Source organism: Rhinopithecus roxellana, chromosome 1 (assembly GCF_007565055.1).
Source record: "Rhinopithecus roxellana isolate Shanxi Qingling chromosome 1, ASM756505v1, whole genome shotgun sequence".
NCBI lineage: Eukaryota > Metazoa > Chordata > Mammalia > Primates > Cercopithecidae > Rhinopithecus > Rhinopithecus roxellana.
The window spans coordinates 144,160,550-144,184,866 of NC_044549.1; the positions used below are offsets into that span (position 1 = coordinate 144,160,550).

The 24,317-nt window shown below is 37.0% G+C and overlaps 1 protein-coding gene across 2 annotated transcripts in view; it reads left to right on the top strand.

Annotated features, from left to right (window-relative positions):
* WDR49 (WD repeat domain 49) overlaps positions 1-24,317 on the top strand; it is a 198,749-nt gene that overhangs the window by 111,293 nt on the left and 63,139 nt on the right. Inside the window, exon 10 of one of the 2 annotated variants that reach the window (XM_030932047.1) lies at positions 3,813-3,961. In XM_030932047.1, the coding sequence (XP_030787907.1) occupies positions 3,813-3,961 (149 nt within the window). The remainder of the gene's footprint in view (positions 1-3,812; positions 3,962-24,317) is intronic. The other variant, XM_030932058.1, reaches the window with a different exon arrangement.

Genomic DNA, 24,317 nt, shown 5'->3' on the forward strand with positions numbered 1-24,317 from the left:
AAATAATCCCAGCTAAGGGACTTAGTAGGACCTGGGGACATTCAGATCTTTGCAATACCTACTTGTGGAAATTATTTAAGGTGGACTTGGTAAGAGCTATGTTTAGAGGAAAACATAGTGACATGGATGAAGAGTATGTGTGTGCCTCAAGTCTCAACTGAAGCTTTGACATCTTAGAAGTTAATGTGAATTTAGTAGTATAATAACTGCTTCTGAGGGTGCATTTATCTTTATCACAAGAGCACAACAGAATTCTGAAGTCTGGCAACTTCTGTGTAGGACATATAAATCAGGTTCGAGTTGCTATGGACGTATTCTACGAAGAAACAAGAATGAATGACATTTTCCAATCTAATTTATAATTAGAATCCAAATTCAGTACCTATGTAATCAAAGACTTAAAATTATTAACTTATTCATCATGGCTTTGAAAGGTCTATTTTTAAATTAATTAATGTTTTGAATAATTAATGTGTGCATATAATAAAATTTTTGAAATATAAAATGGATGTATAGTGAAAATATATCATCGCTGCTTCCAGCTCCTTCTCTGAGGCTACCACTGTTACTGTTTTCTTGTGCATCCTTCTGGCCATAAGCACCATTTGTTTATTTATTTTCAGTCAGTAATTCTTGTTTGTTTGTTTTTAGAGACAGGGTCTATGTTTCCTGGGTAGGTCTCAAACCCCTGGGTTCAAGTGATCCTAGTGTCTCAGCCTCCTCCTGAGTAGCTGGGATTACAAACACGTGCCACTGTGCCTGGCCATTTGTTTCTTGATGGCAGCCTACTATACATGCTGTTCTGCATTTGCATTTTTCTGTCTTGGATATTGACTCATAAAAATGGATACAATAATAATAATGTTAGCTAATATTTATTCCATGCTTACTATGAACCAGGCACTATTCTAAGCACTCCACAGACACATATATGTATATCTACAAGGTTGGTACTCTTATCATCCTGATTTTACAAATGAGGAAACAAGCCCAAAGAGTTAAGGCAACTTGCTCAAGCTTCCATAGGTGGTTGAGTTTTGGCAGAGTCTAGGAAAATGGAAAAATGGAGATGACTCATTCTTCTTTACGGCTACATTATATGCTACTGCATAGACAGTCCTTATTCTGATTGTTCTATTTTCTTACTTACTAGTGAGCAATTACATTGATTCAGATCTTTTGCTTTTTAACAATGCTGCAAGAATATGCTTGAAAAGATGTCATTTTACATATATGAATGTATATGTGGATGATTTTTCTAGAAGCTGAACTTTTAAGCCAAAATTTAAGCCAATTTTTAATCATCTGTGGCATGATTTTTTAGAAGCTAAATTTTAAAAGGATATATGCCTTTTAATAATAATTATTATTTTTTGAGACAGAGTCTTGCTCTGTTGCCCAGGCTGGAGTGCAGTGGGACGATCCTGGCTCACTGCAACTGCTGCCTCTCAGGTTCAGGTGATTCTCCTCTCTTAGCCTCCTGAGTAGCTGAGATTACAGGTGTGCACCACCATGTCCAGCAATTTTTTTTTTTTTTTTGAGATGGAGTCTTACTCTGTCGCCCAGGCTGGAGTACAGTGGCACAATCTCAGCTCACTGCAACCTCTGCCTTCTGGGTTCAAGCTATTCTCTTGCCTCAGCCTCTTGAGTAGCTGGGACTACAGGCTCATGCCACCATGCCTGGCTAATTTTTGTGTTTTTAATAGATAAGTGGTTTCACCATATTGGCCAGGCTGGTCTCAAGCTCCTGACCTTGTGATCCGCCCGCCTCCACCTCCCAAAGTGTTGGGATTACAGATGTGAGCCACTGTGCCTGGCCCCACCTAATTTTTGTAATTTTAATGGAGACAGGGTTTCACCATGTTGGCCAGGCTGATCTCAAACTCCTGACCTCAGGTGATCCGCCTGCCTCAGCCTTCCAAAGTGCTGTGATTACAGGCATGAGCCACGGTGTCTGGCCTGCATTTTAATTTAGATAGTGCCAATGTGACCTCTGTGCATGATGTGCCAACAAGGTTTCATAGTAGAGCTTAGTTTAAACTGCTACTAATCTAATGATGCTCTCCTTAAAGTATGCCTATTGGGCTTAAGTTTTCACTCCACTGCTTCAGTAGGTAAACCGGAACCGCTTGCCTCCTCTTGAGGACTGGGTCTGGCACCCACTATCAACAGGAGGTTTTATTGGTAGAGGATGAGAAATCTAATAAATGATGACTGTTTCAGGTTCTGTATCAGCTGTTTAATCCTCCAAGCATCCCTGAAGAGTAAAGTTCCTGTGTCACAGATGAGGAAGCAGAAATTTAGACATAGTGAAAACTTCAGGATGTCAACAGATTCCACAATGGTTTTCTTCATGATTTTATAGTGTGTCTCCATTTAGAATACATATTAACTTACAGTATTTGAAGAACTATTATTGGAATAGATTGATAGAGTTACAAGTAGAGTCTAAAATATGTACAGTCATGAACTCTCTAACAACATTTCAGTTAAGAACAGACTGCATATATGATGGTGGTCCCTTAAGATTATAATACCATATTTCTACTGTACCTTTTCTGTGTTTAGATACACAAATACTTACCATTGTGTTACATTTGTTGACAGTATTCAGTACAGTAATACTTATCATTGTGTTACAATTGTTGACAGTATTCAGTACAGTAATATGCTGTACAGTTTTTTAGCCTAGGAGCAATAGACTATACCATGTAGTCTGGGTGTGTAGTAGACTGTACCATTCAGGTTTGCATAAGTACACTGTATGATATTGGCACAATGATAAAATCACCCAATGATGCATTTCTCAGAATGTATCCTGTTATTAAGTGATGCATGACTTTATATAGGAAAAAAAAGCCAGTTTCTCCTACTGTCACACTGAATACAATACACACCTCTGGTCACCAAAATATGTGTAGGGATTTTTCCCATACACCAATTTTGTGGTAGATTTTCCAGAGGACGCCAGTTGGGTGTCCTCAAATTCAATTCTATTCTGACACTAGCTACTTGGAGATAGAGTCAGATCCTATAGGTTGAGGGCTCAGTCCCACAAGTCTGCTTCTTTCTTTAGATGCCAGTCACAAGCATCGGTTGTAACTTGTGATTCTGACTGATGGGCTGTAAATCAGCATTCTTGTGACCCTCTCCTTGGATCTGATTAATTTGCTAGAGTGGCTTACAGAACTCGGGGAAACACTTGACTTACATGTATTCATTAATTATAAATGATATTACAAAGGATACAGATGAACAGACAGATGGAAGAGATGCATAATGCAAGGCATGTGGACACAGCTCTTCAATACTGGGCTTTTCACCCACCAGCAACCTCCACATATGTTCAGCTGTCTAGAATCTCTTCAACTCCCATACTTTAGGGTTTTTATGGAGGCTTCATTACGCAGGCATGATTGATTCCATCACTGACCACTGGAGATGAACTCAACTTTAAACTCCTCTCTACTCCCTAGGGGTTTTGGGGTGGAGCTTGGTGTTTCTTGAGACCGGCCCCCACCCTGAAGCTATTTAGGGGATCCCCAGCATGGAGTCATATCATTAGCATACTAAATACTATCTTATCATTAGAGAAAGAGTCTGAGGGCTTTAAAAGTTATTGTGCCGAGTAATGGGGATGAAAACCAAGTAGATATTTCACAATATTACTAGAGTAATATAGTGGCAAAATTCAATGATGAGTTGATTTTCTTTAATGATTACATATCCTAAATGAATTAATCCTAGTTCAGAATATAAACACAAAAGTTTACCTTCCTGTCTCAAATGTGGTTTTAATTTTTCTCTTAAAGATATGGGACTTCAATGGATATTGTCACCATACACTAAACGTTGGGCAAGATGGAGCTGTGGATATTTCACAAATCCTCATTCTTAAGAAGACAATACTGGTTACAGGCTGGGAGAGGTATGATTATGCCTCATGGAAAACTATAGGAAGGTAAAAAGGAGAATGTTTTATTTTAATCAAAATCTAAAAGAAAAAAGAACATAAAAATCTTGGTTGACTGTGTGTCATTAAAACTTGCTGGTGAACTAGGTGAGTGATACCCTAGTTGGAATTGACTGAATGCTTAGTGAATAAAATATTAGAAGATTGCATAGCTTGAGTGGCTTTGAGAATTGTTAGAAGGTTTTCTTCTGGCTTTGGAAATTTTTCTTTCTTTAACCATTTCAGGTGGGGATGTATTACCACTTCCTAGGTTCCGAAAGTTTCCCAAATTTTATAGTCAATAAATTCTTAACTTGTAAATTACATTCCTTCAACTCTAAAGGAAACTCATTACTTCTTTTCTCATGACTTATTTTCAATTGCAACACAAGAGGGAAATAGCCAACTGAGTCCTGTGATAGCTCCTCCTTTCTATCAGTGCAGAAAAGGGCTTTTCAAAAGGCACTTACTCTTCTCAAGGAGCATTACATCCATTTCGTTACAAGGAAAATTACTTCTGTTTCCTTTTCTTTCTGACAGAACTAAGGATCATAAACAGTTCTGTGGCACTGTATAAGCAGTAGGAAAATTAAAGTGTGATATGTTGTGAAAATATATTGTCCATTAATTCATCAGTTTAGAAAATATTGCTCTAATAGGTAATCATCCAACGTTATTCACTATAGAATTATGACCTTAATGCTTTGAAGCTAGGATTACATCAGACTTTATACCTAGAAAACCAGCAGTATGTGTGTGAGGATTTTTATCAATCACAGGGAAGAGTTTTTTTCTAATGCAAATGTGCAAATACAGACCAGCAAACATAGTGCCACACCCTACCTTATTTTTAGGAGTAATTTGACCATAAAAAAGTAAGTATAGACAGATTATTCTACTTGATATTAAGAACTAATTCAATCATCCTCATCCATGAAGGACAAGACTTCTTCACATCTCGGAAAGGATTCATGATCCATTATCAACCCACAACCACTCCACAGTCTATGATCTAATGATCTCTATAATTAAAAAATGGCAATGAATAAGTTTAGCTCTCTACCATGTGTGATGTCCAGCTGATCCAATTTAAGTTTTAAATATAACAAAAAGGAATTTTAAAAAATAATCAAGTCAAAACTTGGCAATGCCATTTCCTTAATTTATTTTTAGATATCCATAGTTAGGAATTAGCATCAACTGTAAGTCTTTTTGATTGCTTACAAAGGAAAATTGGAAAGATTAGATGTAGAGTCACCTGAAAGTGGTTTAAAGGAACATCTATTATTCTATCTATGTTGGTAGGTGGTCACTTTCTATAATTTGGGGAAGAAGCTTTGAAAAAACTGGGACGAGAGTAGGAAAAATTATCACTTTTTCTTTCATCTTTTCCATTATCCTCAGGTTGTCAGGACTTGGATACCTTAGTTGAAATTGAAAATTGAATTAATACATTCTGTTATATTATTTCACTTTTATATTGATGAATTTATTTTAAGTCAGAGGCTTTATGTTAAGACAGATTTTACAGGATGTAAGACAGGATTCTTTTTACCAGGAGGCATGTAACAAAAGAGGCAACACGGCAGGAACTGTTCAGTTATAGTTAGAGGAGGATGGACCATTAAGCCAACTCCTTAATAGTTTAGTGATTAGAGAAGAAATAACTGGAAGATTGACAGTCGTCTTATTAAGCTTTCTTCAATGCATTGTTTTAGAGTCTATTAGGTTAAGTTGTAACTTTTACTTTAGATTTTATTCAAATTCAGAGATTGGTTCAATGATTATGTGCAGGATGGAATGGTAATTACATTTTTGAGTAAAGTACTTAAATAAGCCATCTGATTTATTTTATTTACAGTGCTGTGTAGCATTAGCCACTTTATACACATTAGCTAATTTAATCCTTAGCATCATCTTGGAAGGTAGGCAATATTTTATAGATACCTCAAATGTCTGTCTTCAGGTCTTATCTCTCTAAGCTCAGTTACCCATTTGCTTGCTGTATGTGTCTGACTGCAATCTCAAATTCAACATGTTCTCAACTGAAATAATTATTTATCTCCTTTCCAAAACTTGCTATTTTCTTTTATTTGGAACTTCAATTAATTGCCGGAGACCAAGACATCCACTCTGGTTCTCTCTCTTTGCACACAACAAAGAAATCACTAAGTCATATCTATTTTATGCCCTAAATATTTCTTAAACCTGCTCCTATAAATTGTACAATGGTATTAGTATAATTCAGAGCATAATTTCCACTTTGATGAATGCCACAGCCTTCTAACTTGTCCTTTGTCCTCCTAATGCCCACCTCTCACTTCTTAAATAGATTCTGCTCGCTTTAGCTACAGTAATTTCATTCTCCAATGAATTCTATGTTATGTCCTTGCTTAAAACCTTTCAGAGTGTCTACAAAATAAATCTAAGCTCCCTCTGACCTGGACCTATTCTTTTATTTTCTAGTTTAATTTTCTCCCATTTTCTGTATATTCTAAACTCTATCAAATAGCAGCTTGCTTAGGGTGTTCGCATACAAACCATACTGTTTTACACCCTTATGCCTTTATTCTCTCATCTAGAAATCCCTCTCAAACTTTGTTCATTTGGCTAACATTTATTCCTATTTGAAGACTCATTCAGCTATCTTCTCCACCAGGACATTTCTCTTAACTCTCAGTATAGAAGACAAAATGTCCCCATTTTGTCTTTGTGCTCTCTAGTTTCTTGTATTTTCTTTAATAGGGATATTTGTGTATGTGTGCATTCCTGGAGCTTACTAGATACTTGGTGATATTCGTAGAGTGACTTAATAAATGTTAGTTGAATAGACAGGGAACCTAGGGATTAGAGAGATTAATTACTCACAATCACATTCCTAGTGAGAGGCAAGCAGCATAGATACTAAAATCTATTATATTCTCTCTTCACAATGAATCAGAAGTCTAAGTATTAGCAACCCCTTTTTACAAGGAAGGCTACCGAGGCTTGAAGAGGTTGGGTAGCTCAGCCAAGGTGACAAACTTAGTAGGCCGCTGAGTTAGAATTCTGTGCCAAAGTCAATACTCTTTCTACCACTCCTGGGTAGGACTGATTGCAAATAGAGTCATCACACCATGAGACAGCAATTATATATTTTAAAATAAATGATTAATTGAGCATTTTGTCATTTTAACTGAAGCTAATGAATCAGTACCTATGAAGAAACACACACACACAAAAACAAGTGTTAGCAACTTAACAACAACTCAGATATATAGCTTACTCTCTTTTTTCCCTTTCCTTCCCATATATATTTTTAAATTGCACTAGGTTGAAAGCCCTGAGTTAGAAACTGCAGAAGGCTGAATGTAAAGAATCATGATTCCTGTTTCAAATGCATCCACTTTTTTATGGATGGCAGGTCAATACATACAATGCAGGATATGGTAAATATGAATGTTTGAGCCTAAGCAAAATGAACTAGAGAGCACATGTTAGCTATTTAGGAATACAGTCATTCATATCTTGAGAATTTTTCTGTCAGTAAAAAGAAGTCCCAAATTTAGAACCGTAGAAATGTGTTTCTCATTATTTTAAGCAAAATATACTTAGAACTAAGTTGTGAGTTGGCATAGAGTCAATTCAAAAATACCTGGTTGAATCTGTGGCCGTATTTATGTTGCTAAAATTAAATGGCTAGATTATCAGTTAACTTTGCATTTGTTCAAAGTAGGCATATAATATGTATAGTTCTAGTAAAATTAAATAAATACTCTTAAGAATTTGAGATTTTATCCTGCCTCCAAAATCTATGATTTTATAATATATTTAAAGCTCTCTCTAAAAAAAAAAAAATACCTCTTAGTTCCCCCCATTTTAATTTTCTCTTTTCTGTAAAGGAGAAATCTCTGTAGTTTTCCCTCCAACTTTATCCAGGTATCAATGACAAATGAAAATTGTATATATTTACAGTACACAGGTAATGCCTTGATACTTGTATACATTTTGAAATGATTAAATCAAGCTAATTAACATATCTGTCACCTTATATATTTATTGCTTTCTTTTGTGAGAAATTTGTTTATGAAGATTTTATCTCCTTAAAAGTCTAGACACACATACTAAAAAGAGAATCTTTCATATAATTTTAAATGACTCTGAAAATTTTATTTATACTAGCATCCTTCACAGAGCACTGTAGAAAGTAGGAACTCAATAAATAGCTATTGATATAATTTGATTTTTAAAAGTATTTTTAAGTGAAACGAGACTAAATATTTGAAGTTACTCAAAAATAAAACTTATATATCACAAGATATTACATTCTTAATAATTGCCTTACTAAGAAACTATAGCTCTATATGACTCAATTGGTTTCCATTATTAGGATAAGAATCAGAATGGAATATTCCAAAGTTGTAATTTATTTTAGAATAACCATATTGGAGGGAAAGAGGGGGCAGGTATTTTTGAAATTCACAAATAATTCTTACATATAATTTATACTTATTCTAGTATTCAAAATTTGACTTTACAAATTTTAGGAAAATAGGAAAATGACTAAAAATAAGCTGATTTATATCAAATGAATTCTCTGTCTTTGAGATACCCTTTTTAAGTCTAAAAAGCAATGAATTGAAAAACAGGCATTAAAAAGACATGACAATAGGACTAACAACAATTAACTTCTGAGGGAACAAGTAGTTAATTGAATTCTTGTGTTCTCTCCATAACAATTTTTACATGATAAGTTTGGGTTAAAAAGTTATTTGCCTAGCTCATTCATCCTAGAAAAAAGATGGTTTTAAACATTTTTCTTTTTGTATTCTTTTTTTTTTTTTTTTTTTTTATTGCACTTGACAGGTAAACTAATTTTGTTCTCACAGACTTGGTCATCATATCTAAATTCTAAATTAGAGACATGATTCATTTTCACAAGATGATACAATCATTCAGTAGCAGTACTTGTGATACTCTCAGGATGGCAAATGTGGAATGTGTACTGGAACTAGTAAACTCCTTCAATGCCAGAAAAAGAAGTCTCTCAGATTCCTAAAATGGCCTTAAAATTGGCTCATTCTGAACTTCAATTTTACTTGGCAAAAGTATAAACTTAAAAACAGTTATCTTTGAAATAGAAAAAGTAAGAGCTGCAGTGTAGATTCTTAAATTATTTTAAGGACAACTGTCATTTCAAATGAAAGTTTCAGGTTCGGTTTCAAGGGGAAAGTGGTAGCTAACTAGTTTTTCAACATTTTGACACACAAGGTCAAATATCAGAAAGACTATTTTTTATGGATTTTGTGCTTCTGGGTGTTATTCTCTGACTATACCTAGTATGTCAATTTGATATGAATATCTTGGCAAAAAGACATTAGACATTGAATTTTTCTTGAGAGATAATGCAAAATATGTAAGATTGACCTTCTATCTCCCATTGCCACTTCACTGTCTCCCTCCTCAAAGGGTAATCTCTTCAACCAAACTTACCAGGAGGAAAAGAGAAAATCAAAAATACATACACGTAAAGCTACTATGAGATTAAACTGCAATTTCAGAACTTCAAGTTACCTTGTGTTACCTTATCTTGTGAAGCCTTATCAATAATATTAAAATAATATAGCTATTAATATTACATTTATTTATTTGTTTGTTTTTTATTTTTATTTCAATAGTTTTGGGGGAACAGGTGGTGTTTGGTTGCATGGAAAATTTATTCAGTGTTGATTTCTGAGATTTTGGCGTACCCATCACCCAAGCAGTGTTCACTGTTCCCAGTGTGCAGTCTTTTATTCCTCACTCCCCTTCCCCCCTTCCCCACAAGTACCCAAAGTCCATTATATCATTCTTATGCCCTTGCATCCTCATAGCTTACCTTCCACTTATAAGTGAGAATATACAATGTTTGATTTTTTCATTCCTGAGTTACTTCACTTAGAATAATGGTCTCTAACTCCATTCTGGTTGCTATGAATGTCATTATTTCAGTAGTATTCCAGGGTGAATATATATATACACATTTTCTTTAACCACTTATTGATTGATGGACATTTGGGCTGGTTCCATATTTTTGCAGTCATTAATTGTGCTACTGTAAACATGTGTGTGCATGTGTCTTTTTCATATAATGACTTCTTTTTGTCTGGGGAGATACCCGATATTGAGATTGCTGGATCAAATGGTAGATCTAGTTTTAGTTCTTTAAGAAGTCTTCATACTGTTTTCCATAGTGTTGTTCTAGTTTACGTTCCCACCAGCAGTTTAAAAGTGTTCCCTTTGCACCACGTCCATGCCAACATGTATTATATTTTGCTTTTGATTATGGCCATTCTTGCAGAAGTAAGGTGGTATCTCATTGCAGTTTTGATTTGCATTTCCCTGATAATTAGTGATGTTGAGCATTTTTTTATATGTTTGTTGGCCATCTGCATATGTTCTTTTAAAAATTTTCTATTTATAGGCGGAGCAAGATGGCCGAATAGGAACAGCTCCAGTCTCCAACTCCCGGCGTGAGCGACACAGAAGACCGGTGATTTCTGCATTTTCAACTGAGGTACTGGGGTCATCTCACTAGGGAGTGCCAGACAATCGGTGCTGGTCAGCTGCTGCAGCCTGACCAGCGAGAGCTGAAGCAGGGCGAGGCATCGCCTCACCTGGAAGTGCAAGGGGGAAGGGAATCCGTTTTCCTAGCCAGGGGAACTGAGACACACAACACCTGGAAAATCGGGTAACTCCCACCCCAATACCGCGCTTTAAGCAAACAGGCACACCAGGAGAATATATCCCACACCTGGCTGGGAGGGTCCCACGCCCACGGAGCCTCCCTCAGTGCTAACACAGCAGTCTGCGGCGATCTATCCGCAAGGCAGCAGCGAGGCTGGGGGAGGGGCACCTGCCATTGCTGAGGCTTAAGTAGGTAAACAAAGCCGCTGGGAAGCTCGAACTGGGTGGAGCTCACAGCAGCTCAAGGAAGCCTGCCTGTCTCTGTAGACTCCACCTCTGGGGACAGCACACAGCTGAAGACCAACAGGGGAAGCAGCGGGGACCGGTGCAGATGTGAACGACTCTGTCTGACAGCTTTGGGGAGAGCCTTGGATCTCCCAACGCGGAGGTTGAGATCTGAGAACGGACAGACTGCCTGCTCAGGTGGGTCCCTGACCCCTGAGTATCCTAACTGGGAGACATCCCCCACTAGGGGCAGTCTGACACCCCACACCTCACAGGGTGGAGTACACCCCTGAGAGGAAACTTCCAAAGGAAGAATCAGACAGGTACACTTGCTGGTCAGCAATGTTCTATCTTTGGCAACCTCTGCTGCTGATACCCAGGCAAACAGGGTCTGGAGTGGACCTCAAGCAATCTACAACAGACCAACAGACAGTCCGTCTGACTGTCAGAAGGAAAACTATCAAACAGGAAGGACACCTATACCAAAACCCCATCAGTACGTCACCATCATCAAAGACCAGAGACAGATAAAACCACAAAGATGGGGAAGAAGCAGGGCAGGAAAGCTGGAAATTCAAAAAATGAGAGCGCATCTCCTCCTGCAAAGGAGCGCAGCCCATCGCCAGCAACGGATCAAAGCTGGTCAGAGAATGACTTTGACGAGATGAGAGAAGAAGGCTTCAGTCCATCAAACTTCTCAGAGCTAAAGGAGGAATTACGTACCCAGCGCAAAGAAACTAAAAATCTTGAAAAAAGAGTGGAAGAATTGACAGCTAGACTAATTAATGCAGAGAAGGTCATAAACGAAATGACAGAGATGAAAACCATGACACGAGAAATACGTGACAAATCCACAAGCTTCAGTAACCGACTCGATCAACTGGAAGAAAGAGTATCAGCAATTGAAGATCAAATGAATGAAATGAAGCGAGAAGAGAAACCAAAAGAAAAAAAGAAGAAAAAGAAATGAACAAAGCCTGCAAGAAGTATGGGATTACGTAAAAAGACCAAATCTACATCTGATTGGGGTGCCTGAAAGTGAGGGGGAAAATGGAACCAAGTTGGAAAACACTCTTCAGGATATCATCCAGGAGAACTTCCCCAACCTAGTAGGGCAGGCCAACATTCAAATTCAGGAAATACAGAGAACGCCACAAAGATACTCCTCCAGAAGAGCAACTCCAAGACACATAATTGCCAGATTCACCAAAGTTGAAATGAAGGAAAAAATCTTAAGGGCAGCCAGAGAGAAAGGTCGGGTTACCCACAAAGGGAAGCCCATCAGACTAACAGCAGACCTCTCGGCAGAAACTCTACAAACCAGAAGAGAGTGGGGGCCAATATTCAACGTTCTTAAAGAAAAGAATTTTCAACCCAGAATTTCATATCCAGCCAAACTAAGTTTCATAAGTGAAGGAGAAATAAAATCCTTTACAGATAAGCAAATGCTTAGAGATTTTGTCACCACCAGGCCTGCCTTACAAGAGACCCTGAAGGAAGCCCTAAACAGGGAAAGGAACAACCGGTAACAGCCATTGCAAAAACATGCCAAAATGTAAAGACCATCAAGGCTAGGAAGAAACTGCATCAACTAACGAGCAAAATAACCAGTTAATATCATAATGGCAGGATCAAGTTCACACATAACAATATTAACCTTAAATGTAAATGGACTAAATGCTCCAATTAAAAGACACAGACTGGCAAACTGGATAAAGAGTCAAGACCCATCAGTCTGTTGTATTCAGGAGACCCATCTCACATGCAGAGACATACATAGGCTCAAAATAAAGGGATGGAGGAAGATCTACCAAGCAAATGGAGAACAAAAAAAAGCAGGGGTTGCAATCCTAGTCTCTGATAAAACAGACTTTAAACCATCAAAGATCAAAAGAGACAAAGAAGGCCATTACATAATGGTAAAGGGATCAATTCAACAGGAAGAGCTAACTCTCCTAAATATATATGCACCCAATACAGGAGCACCCAAATTCATAAAGCAAGTCCTTAGAGACTTACAAAGAGACTTAGACTCCCATACAATAATAATGGGAGACTTCAACACTCCACTGTCAACATTAGACAGATCAACGAGACAGAAAGTTAACAAGGATATCCAGGAATTGAACTCATCTCTGCACCAAGCAGACCTAATAGACATCTTTAGAACTCTCCATCCCAGATCAACAGAATATACATTCTTCTCAGCACCACATCGCACTTATTCCAAAATTGACCACATAATTGGAAGTAAAGCACTCCTCAGCAAATGTACAAGAACAGAAATTATAACAAACTGTCTCTCAGACCACAGTGCAATCAAACTAGAACTCAGGACTAAGAAACTCAATCAAAACCACTCAACTACATGGAAACTGAACAAGCTGCTCCTGAATGACTACTGGGTACATAACAAAATAAAGGCAGAAATAAAGATGTTCTTTGAAACCAATGAGAACAAAGATACAACATACCAGAATCTCTGGGACACATTTAAAGCAGTGTGTAGAGGGAAATTTATAGCACTAAATGCCCACAAGAGAAAGCAGGAAAGATCTAAAATTGACACTCTAACATCACAGTTAAAAGAACTAGAGAGGCAAGAGCAAACACATTCAAAAGCTAGCAGAAGGCAAGAAATAACTAAGATCAGAGCAGAACTGAAGGAGATAGAGACACAAAAAAACCCTTCAAAAAATCAATGAATCCAGGAGCTGTTTTTTTCAAAATATCAACAAAATTGATAGACCACTAGCAAGGCTAATAAAGAAGAAAAGAGAGAGGAATCAAATAGATGCAATAAAAAATGATAAAGGGGATATCACCACTGACCCCACAGAAATACAAACAACCATCAGAGAATACTATAAACGCCTCTACGCAAATCAACTAGAAAATCTAGAAGAAATGGATAATTTCCTGGACACTTACACTCTCCCAAGGCTAAACCAGGAAGAAGTTGAATCCCTGAATAAACCAATAGCAGGGTCTGAAATTGAGGCAACAATTAATAGCCTACCCACCAAAAAAGTCCAGGACCAGATGGATTCACAGCTGAATTCTACCAGAGATACAAGGAGGAGCTGGTACCATTCCTTCCGAAACTATTCCAATCAATAGAAAAAGAGGGAATCCTCCCTAACTCATTTTATGAGGCCAACATCATCCTGATACCAAAGCCTGGCAGAGACACAACAAAAAAAGAGAATTTTAGACCAATATCCCTGATGAACATTGATGCAAAAATTCTCAATAAAATACTGGCAAACCAGATTCAGCAGCACATCAAAAAGCTTATCCACCATGATCAAGTGGGCTTCATCCCTGGGATGCAAGCCTGGTTCAACATTCGCAAATCAATAAACGTAATCCAGCACATAAACAGAACCAAAGACAAGAACCACATGATTATCTCAATAGATGCAGAAAAGGCTTTTGACAAAATTCAACAGCCCTTCATGCTAAAAACGCTCAATAAATTCGGTATTGATGGAACGTACCTCAAAATAATAAGAGCTATTTATGACAAACCCACAGCTAATATCATACTGAATGGGCAAAAACTGAAAAAATTCCCTTTGATAACTGGCACAAGACAGGGATGCCCTCTCTCACCACTCCTATTCAACATAGTCTTGGAAGTTCTGGCTAGGGCAATCAGGCAAGAGAAAGAAATCAAGGGTATCCAGTTAGGAAAAGAAGAAGTCAAATTGTCCCTGTTTGCAGATGACATGATTGTATATTTAGAAAACGCCATCGTCTCAGCCCAAAATCTCCTTAAGCTGATAAGCAACTTCAGCAAAGTCTCAGGATACAAAATTAATGTGCAAAAATCACAAGCATTCTTATACACCAGTAACAGACAAGCAGAGAGCCAAATCAGGAATGAACTTCCATTCACAATTGCTTCAAAGAGAATAAAATACCTAGGAATCCAGCTTACAAGGGATGTAAAGGACCTCTTCAAGGAGAACTACAAACCACTGCTCAGTGAAGTGGACACAAACAAATGGAAGAACATACCATGCTCATGGATAGGAAGAATCAATATCGTGAAAATGGCCATACTCCCCAAGGTTATTTATAGATTCAATGACATCCCCATCAAGCTACCAATGAGTTTCTTCACAGAATTGGAAAAAAACTGCTTTAAAGTTCATATGGAACCAAAAAAGAGCCCTCATTGCCAAGACAATCCTAAGTCAAAAGGACAAAGCTGGAGGCGTCACGCTACCTGACTTCAAACTATACTACAAGGCTACAGTAACCAAAACAGCATGGTACTGGTACCAAAACAGAGATATAGACCAATGGAACAGAACAGATTCCTCAGAAATAATACCGCACATCTAGAGCCATCTGATCTTTGACAAACCTGAGAGAAACAAGAAATGGGGAAAGGATTCCCTATTTAATAAATGGTGCTGGGAAAATTGGCTAGCCATAAGTAGAAAGCTGAAACTGGATCCTTTCCTTACCCCTTATACGAAGATTAATTCAAGATGGATTAGAGACTTAAATGTTAGACCTAATACCATAAAAACCCTAGAAGAAAATCTAGGTAGTACCATTCAGGACATAGGCATGGGCAAGGACTTCATGTCTAAAACACCAAAAGCAACGGCAGCAAAAGCCAAAATTGACAAATGGGATCTAATTAAACTAAAGAGCTTTTGCACAGCAAAACAAACTACCATCAGAGTGAACAGGCAACCTACAGAATGGGAGAAAATTTTTGCAACCTACTCATCTGACAAAGGGCTAATATCCAGAATCTACAAAGAACTCAAACAAATATACAAGAAAAAAACAAACAACCCCATCAAAAAGTAGGGAAAGGATATGAACAGACATTTCTCAAAAGAAGACATTCATACAGCCAACAGACACATGAAAAAATGCTCATCATCACTCGCCATCAGAGAAATGCAAATCAAAACCACAATGAGATACCATCTCACACCAGTTAGAATGGCAATCATTAAGACGTCAGGAAACAACAGGTGTTGGAGAGGATGTGGAGAAATAGGAACACTTTTACACTGTTGGTGGGATTGTAAACTAGTTGTACCATTATGGAAAACAGTATGGCGATTCCTCAAGGATCTAGAACTAGATGTACCATATGACCCAGCCATCCCACTACTGGGTATATACCCAAAGGATTATAAATTATTCTACTACAAAGACACATGCACACGTATGTTTATTGCGGCACTATTCACAATAGCAAAGACTTGGAATCAACCCAAATGTCCATCTGTGACAGACTGGATTAAGAAAATGTGGCACATATGCACCATGGAATACTATGCAGCCATAAAAAAGGATGAGTTTGCGTCCTTTGTAGGGACATGGATGCAGCTGGAAACCATCATTCTTAGCAAACTATCACAAGAACAGAAAACCAAACACTGCATGTTCTCACTCATAGGTGGGAACTGAACAATGAGATCACTTGGACTCGGGAAGGGGAACATCACACACTGGGGCCTATCATGGGGAGGGGGGAGGAGGGAGGGATTGCATTGGGGAGTTATACATGATATAAATGATGAATTGATGGGTGCTGACGAGTTGATGGGTGCAGGACACCAACATGGCATAAGTATACATATGTAACAAACCTGCACTTTATGCACATGTACCCTAGAAGTTAAAGTATAATAAAATAAAATAAAATAAAAATTTCTATTTATGTCCTTTGCCTACATTTGGTGGGATTATTTGTATTTGTTTTTTTTTTTTTTTTTTTTTTCTTGGTGATTTGTTTGAGTTCTTGCAGATTCTGGATATTAGTTCTTTGTTGAAAGCATAGTTTGCAAAGATTTTCTCCCACTCTATGGATTGTCTGTTTACTCTGCTAATAATCTCTTTTGCTGTGCAGAAGCATTTTAGTTTAATTGGGTCCCATCTATTTTTTGCTTTTGTTGCATTTGAGTTTGGGTTCTTGGTTATCAACTCTTTGCCTAAGTGAATGTCTATACGAGATTTTCCTATGTTCTTCTAGAATTTGTGTGGTTTCAGGTCTTAGATTTAAGTCTTTGATCCATCTTGCCTTGGTTTTTCTGTAAGGTAAGAAAGAGGCAAGGATCCAGCTTCATTCTACATGTGGCTTGCCAATTATCCTAGCACCATTTGTTGAATAGGATGTCCTTTATCTACTTTATGCTTTTGTTTGCTTTGTCAAAGATCAGTTGACTTTAAGTATTTGGTTTTATTTCTGGGTTCTCTATTTTTGCCCCACTAGTCTATGGGCCTTTTTGTGCCTATGTCCCACCAGTCTATGTCCCACTGGTCTATGTACCATCTTGTTTTGGTAGCTATAGCCTTGTAGTATAGGTTGAAATCAAATGATGTGATGCTTCCAGATTTGTTCTTTTTGCTTAGTCTTACTTTGTCTGTATGGACTGCTTTTAGGTTCCATGTGAATTTTAGGATTATTTTTTCTAATTCTGTGAAGAATGATGATGGTATTTTGATGGGAATTGCTTGAATTTGTAGATTGCTTTTGGCAGTATGATCATTTTTGCAATATTGATTCTATTCATCCATGAGCATGGGATGTGTTTCCATTGGTTTGTGTCAGGTATGATTTCTTTCAGCAGTGTTTTATAATTTTCTTTGTAGAGATCTTTCACCTCCTTGGTCAGGTATATTCCTAAGTACTTTATTTACTTTATTATTTTTGCAGCTGTTGTAAAAGGGGTTGAGCTCTTGATTTGATTCTCAGCTTGGTTGTCGTTGGTGTATAGTAGTGCTACCAATTTGTGTACATTGATTTTGTATCCTGAAGCTTTACTGAATTCATTTATCTGATCTAGGAGCATTTGAAGGAGTCATTAGGGTTTTCTAGAGGAGTGATTAGGGTTCTCTAGGTATACAATCATATCATTGGCAAACAGCAACAGTTTGACTTCCTCTTTACTGATTTGGATGCCCTTTATTTCTTTCTCTTGTCTGATTGCTCTGGTAGATCTTCCAGTACTATGTTGAATTGACATGGTGAAAGAGGACATTTTTGTCTTGTTTCAATTCTCAGGGTTAACGCTTTCAACTTTTCCCCATTCAATATAATGTTGGCTGTGGGTTTACCATAGGTGGCTTTTAATACTTTGAAGTATGTTCCTTCGATGCTGATTTTGCTGAGGATTTTAATCATAAAGCGATGCTGGATTTGTCAAATGTCTTTTCTGCATCTATTGAGATAATCATGTGATATTTGTTTTAAATTCTGTTTATGTGATATATTACATTTATTAACTTGTGTATGTTAAACCATTTCTGCATCCCTGGTATGAAACTCACTTGATCATGTTGGATTATCTTTATGAAATGCTGTTGGATTTAGTTGGCTAGTATTTTGTTCAGGATTTTCGTATCTATGTTCATCAGGGTTATTGGTCTGTAGTTTTCTTTTTTTGTTATATCCTTTCCTGTTCTTGGTATCAGGGTGATACTGGCTTCATAGAATAATTTAGGGAGGATATCCTCTTTCTCTATCTTTTGGAATAGTTTCAGTAAGATTGGTACCAATTATTCTTTGACTAACTGATAGAATTCAGCTGTGAATTCATCCAGTCCTGGTTTTTTTTTTTGTTGGCAACTTTTTTGTTACCATCTTAATCTCACTACTTATTATTGGTCTGTTCAGAGTTTGTATTTCTTCCCGATTTAATCAAGGAGGGTTGTGTATTTCCAGAAATGCGTCGAAATCCTCTAGATTTTAAAATCAGTACATACAATAAGGAAAGATTGACACACTGATATTAGTAAGACACCACAAGAATAAAAGACATGCTACAGTTTCTGCAACTTGTCTTAATGTAAGTAAGCTCCCAAACAAGTAGTTGTTAACTCTCAGCCTGAGAGCATTCTTGGCTTTCACAGGAAATAATTTGCGTCCAAATCCTCTAGATGTGTAAAGGTGTTCATAGTAGCCTTGAATGATCTTTCATATTTCTGTAGTATCAGTTGTAATATCTCCCATTTCATTTGTAATTGAGCTTATATGGATCTTCTCTCTTCTTTTCTTGGTTAATCTCACTAATGGTCCACCAATTTTGTTTACCTTTTCAAAGAAACAGGTTTATGTTTCATTTATCTTTTGCATTTTTTGTTGTTGTTTTTTCCTTTTCATTAATTTTTCTGTGATCTTTGTTAAATTTTTTCTTCTGCTGGATTTGGGTTTGGTTTTTTCTTGTTTCTCTAGTTCTTTGATGTATGACCTTATATTGTCTATTTGTGTTCTTTCAGACTTTTTGATATAGGTATTTAATGCTATGAACTTTCCTCTTAGCACCACTTTTGCTGTATCCTAGAGGTTTTGAAAATTTGTGTCACTATTATTGTTCAGTTCAAAGAATTTTTAAAGTTCCATCTTGATTTCATTGTTGACCCAAAGATCATTGAGGAGCAGATTACTTAATTTTCATGTATTTGTATGGTTTTCAGGGTTCCTTTTGGAGCTAATTTCCAATTTTATTCCACTGTAGTTTGAGAGGGTACTTGATATAATTTCAATTTTCTAAAATTTATTGATATAACTTCCATTTTATAAAATTTACTGAAACCTGTTTTGTCACCTATCATATGTTGTATCTTGGAGAATGTTCCATGTGCTGATGAAAAGGATGTATATTCTACAGTTGTTGGGTAGAATGCTCTGTAAATATCTGTTGAGCCCATTTGTTCTAGTGTATGGTTTAATCCGACTGTTTCTTTGTTGACTTTCTGTCTTGGACAACCTGTTTATTAGTGTCAGTGCAGTACTGAAGTCCCCCACTGTTACTGTGTTGTCGTGTATCTCATTTCTTATGTCTAGTAATAATTGTTTCATAAATTTGGGGGCTCTCATGTTGGATGCATAGTTATTTAGGATTGTGATATTTTCCTGTTGGATTGTTTTTCTAATCATTATATAATGTTCTTGTTTGTCTTTTCTAGCCGTTGTTGCTTCAAAGTCTGTTTTGTCTGATATAAGAATAGCTACTCCTGCTTGCTTTTCATGTCCGTTTGCATGGAATATCTTTTTCCACTCCTTTATCTTAAGTTTATGAGTACTTATACGTTAGGTGAGTCTCTTGCAGATAGCAGATACTTGATTGGTGGATTTTCATCCATTCTGGCATCGTGTAGCTTTTAAGCAGAGCATTTAGGCCATTTACATTCAATGTTAGTATTGAGATGTGAGGTACTGTTTTATTCATTGCGCTAGCTTTTGCCTGAATACATTGTTTTTTTTTTTTTTTTTTTTTTTTTCCACTGTGTTATTGTTTCATAGGCTCTGTGAGATTTGTGCTTTAAGGAGGTTCTACTTTGGTGAATTTTGAGGTTTTGTTTCAAAATTTAGAACTCCTTCTAGCATTTCTTATAGTCCTGGCTTGGTAGTTGTTAACTCTCAGTATTTTTTTTTTGTCTGAAAAAGACTTTCTGCTTCATTTATAAAGCTTAGTTTTGCTGGATACAAAATTCTTGGCTGGCAATTACTTTTTTGAGGAGGCTAAAGATAGCACCCCAATCTGTTCTGGCTTGTAGGGTTTCTGCTGAGAAATCTACTGTTAATCTGGCAGGTTTTTCTTTATAGATTAGCTAATACTTTTGCGTCATAGGCCTCAAGATTCTTTCCTTTGTTTGACTTTAGATAACCTGATGATTATGTGCCTGGGCGATGATCTTTTTGTGATGAATTTCCCAGGTGTTCTTTGAGCTTCTTGTATTTGAATGTCTAGATCTCTAGAAAGGTCATGAAAGTTTCCCTCAATTATTCCCTCTAAGCAGTTTTCTAAACTTTTAGATTTCTCTTCTTCCTCAGGAACACCAATTATTCTTAGGTTTGTCCATTTAACATAATCTCAAATTTCTTGGAGGCTTTGTTCATTTTTTAAAAATTATTTTTTCTTTTTCTGATTGGTTGATTTGAAATCCTTGTCTTCAAGTTCTGAAGTTCCTTCTTCTACTTGTTTGATTCTATTTTGAACCTTACCAGTGCATTTTGTATATCTTTAAGTGTGTCTTTCATTTTCAGAAGTTGTGATTGTTTTTTTCTTTATGGTATCTATTTCTCTGGAGCATTTTTTTCATCCATATCCTGCATTTTTAAAATTTTCTTTTCATTGCTTTTCACTCTTTTCTGGTATATCCTGGTGTAGCTTAATAATCCACCTTCTGAATTGTTTATTTAATGATTCAGAGATTTCTTCTTGGTTTGGATTCATTGCTGGGGAGCTAGTGTGGTCTTTTGGGGGTGTTATAGAATCTTGTTTTGTCATATTACCAGAATTACTTTTCTGATTCCTTCTCATTCAGGTAGACTATTTCAGTGAAAAAATCTGGAATTCAAGGGCTGCTGTTCAGATTCTTTTGTTTCATGGCATGGGGCGATCCACTGTCCCTTCCCCTAGGGATGGGGCTTCCTACAAGCCAGACTGGAGTGATTGTTGCTGTTCTTCTGGGTCTAGTCACCCAGTGGAACTACCAGCCTTTGGGCTGGTGCTGGGGAGTGTCTGCAAAGAGTCCTCTGATGTGATCCATCTTTAGGTGTTTCAGCCATAGATTCCAGCACCTGCTCTGGTGGAGGTGTCAGGAGAGTGAAGTAGACTCTGTGAGAGTCCTTGTAGATATATTTAGTGTGCTGACTTTCTTGAATGCTCATTATGCTAACAGTGAAGTTGTCACATGGACAGACTCAGGACCGCTGGTTAGCCAGGATGTTACAGGCAGTGGGATTAGCTGTTGTTTTCTCCTCCCTTGGAGCAGGGTTGTTCTGTCATGAGTTGCTGTAATGTCCTGAGTTTGTTGGCCTCCAGACAGGAAGTAGCATTTTTGGGAAAGCACCAGTTTTTCGCCTGTCTCATGGAATTTACAGCAGCCTGTTGCTTCATTCAAAGGATCTGATTATTTAAAACAGGATAATTCATACATTGATTTGGCAAATATTTATTAAATGCCTATCATGTGTAGGTATTATTCTAGATGCTGCTGTTGTAGAAGAAAAAAAACAAAGTCCTTGATCCTCTAGAGCTTACTTTGTAGTAGGAGAGATAGAACATAAGCAAATAAATATAGAACACAGTGTCATACAATGGTAAGTGTTATAAAAAATGAAATAGAGTAAGAGATGAGAGACTCAGAGAGTCTTCAGATAGGGTGGTCAGGGAAGGCTTGCCTGAGGAGGTGACATTTAAGCAGATAATTTTTTCTTCATTTATGTGACAGATATTTATTGAACACTCAATATGTTCAATAAATGCTTGCTATGCTTGCTACTGTAGGGTTACAGATTAAGACAAGATGCATGGTTTCTAGGAATTTATAATTTAGTCAAGGAGCTGAAACTATATAACATTGAATGTTGTAAGTTAAATGTGAGTGATGTTAAGAGGTCAGAAGAGGAACTATTTCTTTTAATCCTAGTTATTAAGGAATTCTACCAGAATAAGATGGGCCTTAAAGAGTTGGTGTGTGGATAGGTACATGTGAGTCTGTGCGTAAAAAGAAATTCCTAAAGGCATGAAAAAGCATACCATGAATGAAAACAAAACAAAACAGACAGAAATGTCAGAGGTACCTAGAGAAGAATAAGAATATTGTTTGGGTTGGACAAGAAGTTGTGCTTCAGAAACTTAGCTCCTAACAGCTACTGCAAACAAAAAATAAATTTAAAACTTTGAATTTCCTTTTTGAAATTCAGGTGAGCTTTGCATTCTCTTGCATTAATTCATCTATCTTTATTTTAATAGAAAATTATTCTTCCTCAAACTTTTTGAGTAAAATTAACACTTCAGGTATACCATATTTACCCTATGGCTTCCAGTGCCTCTGTCAAATATTTAATTGGACATTCACATATAACTGAAAAACAAGGTTAGAAGAATAGAGAGAAATAATTCTGAAAACATAGATTAGATCTATGTATTATTGGGTCTTAAATAACAGATCTACACATTTGAATTTTATCATGTAGGAAATGAAAAACTAACAAATGTTTTCTAATGGGGCATTAGCCTTATCATTTATCATGTTGCTTTCTCCATCCAGAGTGTTTTCATCTTGCAAATCCTACCCATATTTTATGGTCCAGTTCAAATATCAGCGTTCATCTCAACCTTCTTTGATTTCTACGTTGGCCTTTCATGGCAGTTGATCAGTACTGCCTTAGCACTTACCACATTTTACCTTGAATTTTAGTCATTTTATGCTGATGGCTCTGTACCCTGCATCACTATGAACTGTGACTTCCACGTGGCAAATAAGAAATTCTTACAGAATAAATGAAAATACCCCAGAGTAGAATAATTAATCTAGTAGCCAGATGAAGAAAGTGCCAGAGATGGGTAAACTAGAAGCAGTAAAATTAATCAGTGGGCTATTATAGTCATTCAACCAGGAGGTAGTTAGCACAGAACCAGGAAGCTGTCGTTGACTATTTGAAGTAAAATAGTAAGAAACGAATATGTAACATATTGCAGAGATATAATCTAAGTATTTAATTTGACTGGGGAAAAGAAAGACATCCAAAGAGGCTGGAATGTTAAGTCTATTAACCATATTTGGGATTGCAGACAGAGGGCTGGTATGGAGGGAAGATGTCAAATTTGGATTTTTGACATGTTGAGATCTTTTGCTGATAGAAGCATTATATGGAACTGTCAACTGGCAAATGGAAGCTATTTCTGGCAAAGATTATGAATGAAGATAATTTAAGAGCCATTTGTATAGCAGTGACATTGGAACTCATGGTGATATATGAGATCTCTAAGCCAGTTTGAGTGGATAGACAGAAGTGGAGAAATGAAGATAAGGAATGTTCCATTGTGTATATATACCACATGTTAAAAAGGGTGAGAGAAAGAAGGGAATAGAAAATAAAGAGTAGGGAAAGAAAGATCAGGAGGCAGGAAGAGAAGCAGGCCACTGGAAACTCTGAGGCTGAGGAGTAACACTTGTAGGACAACTAGGAAAACTTTAGAGTGGTGGGAATAAAAGATCTCAGGAAGGTGAAGAGAGAATGATGCTGAAAGACCCCATAACTATGGTTGCAAATGCTCACTTGAGATCTAGATGGCTCTAGAAGGAACAAGAGGCTTAGCATAGGCTGATGGCCAGAGCTCAGGTCAGCAAGTGAAAACAGGGTGGTGTTAATGCCCCCAAAATGGAATCTTTACACCCCTCCCTTCCCCACCAGGCACAAGGCATTTCATTCTTTGCCCATCCTGTCCTATTCTGAAATTTATCAGCAGTGCCCCAAGATACTGACCTCTCTAATACTGTTCTTTCTGTTCAAAATGTATCTGTTCTATGTCCCACTTCTTTGGGGTGGCATTTTCTAAGTGTGTTCCACAAATTATAGTTCTTCAAGATGCTGTAGATTCCAAGAGAATGGATTCTGTGATTAGGTAAGTCTTGAAAATGCCATAAGGAATGCTAAATGTCC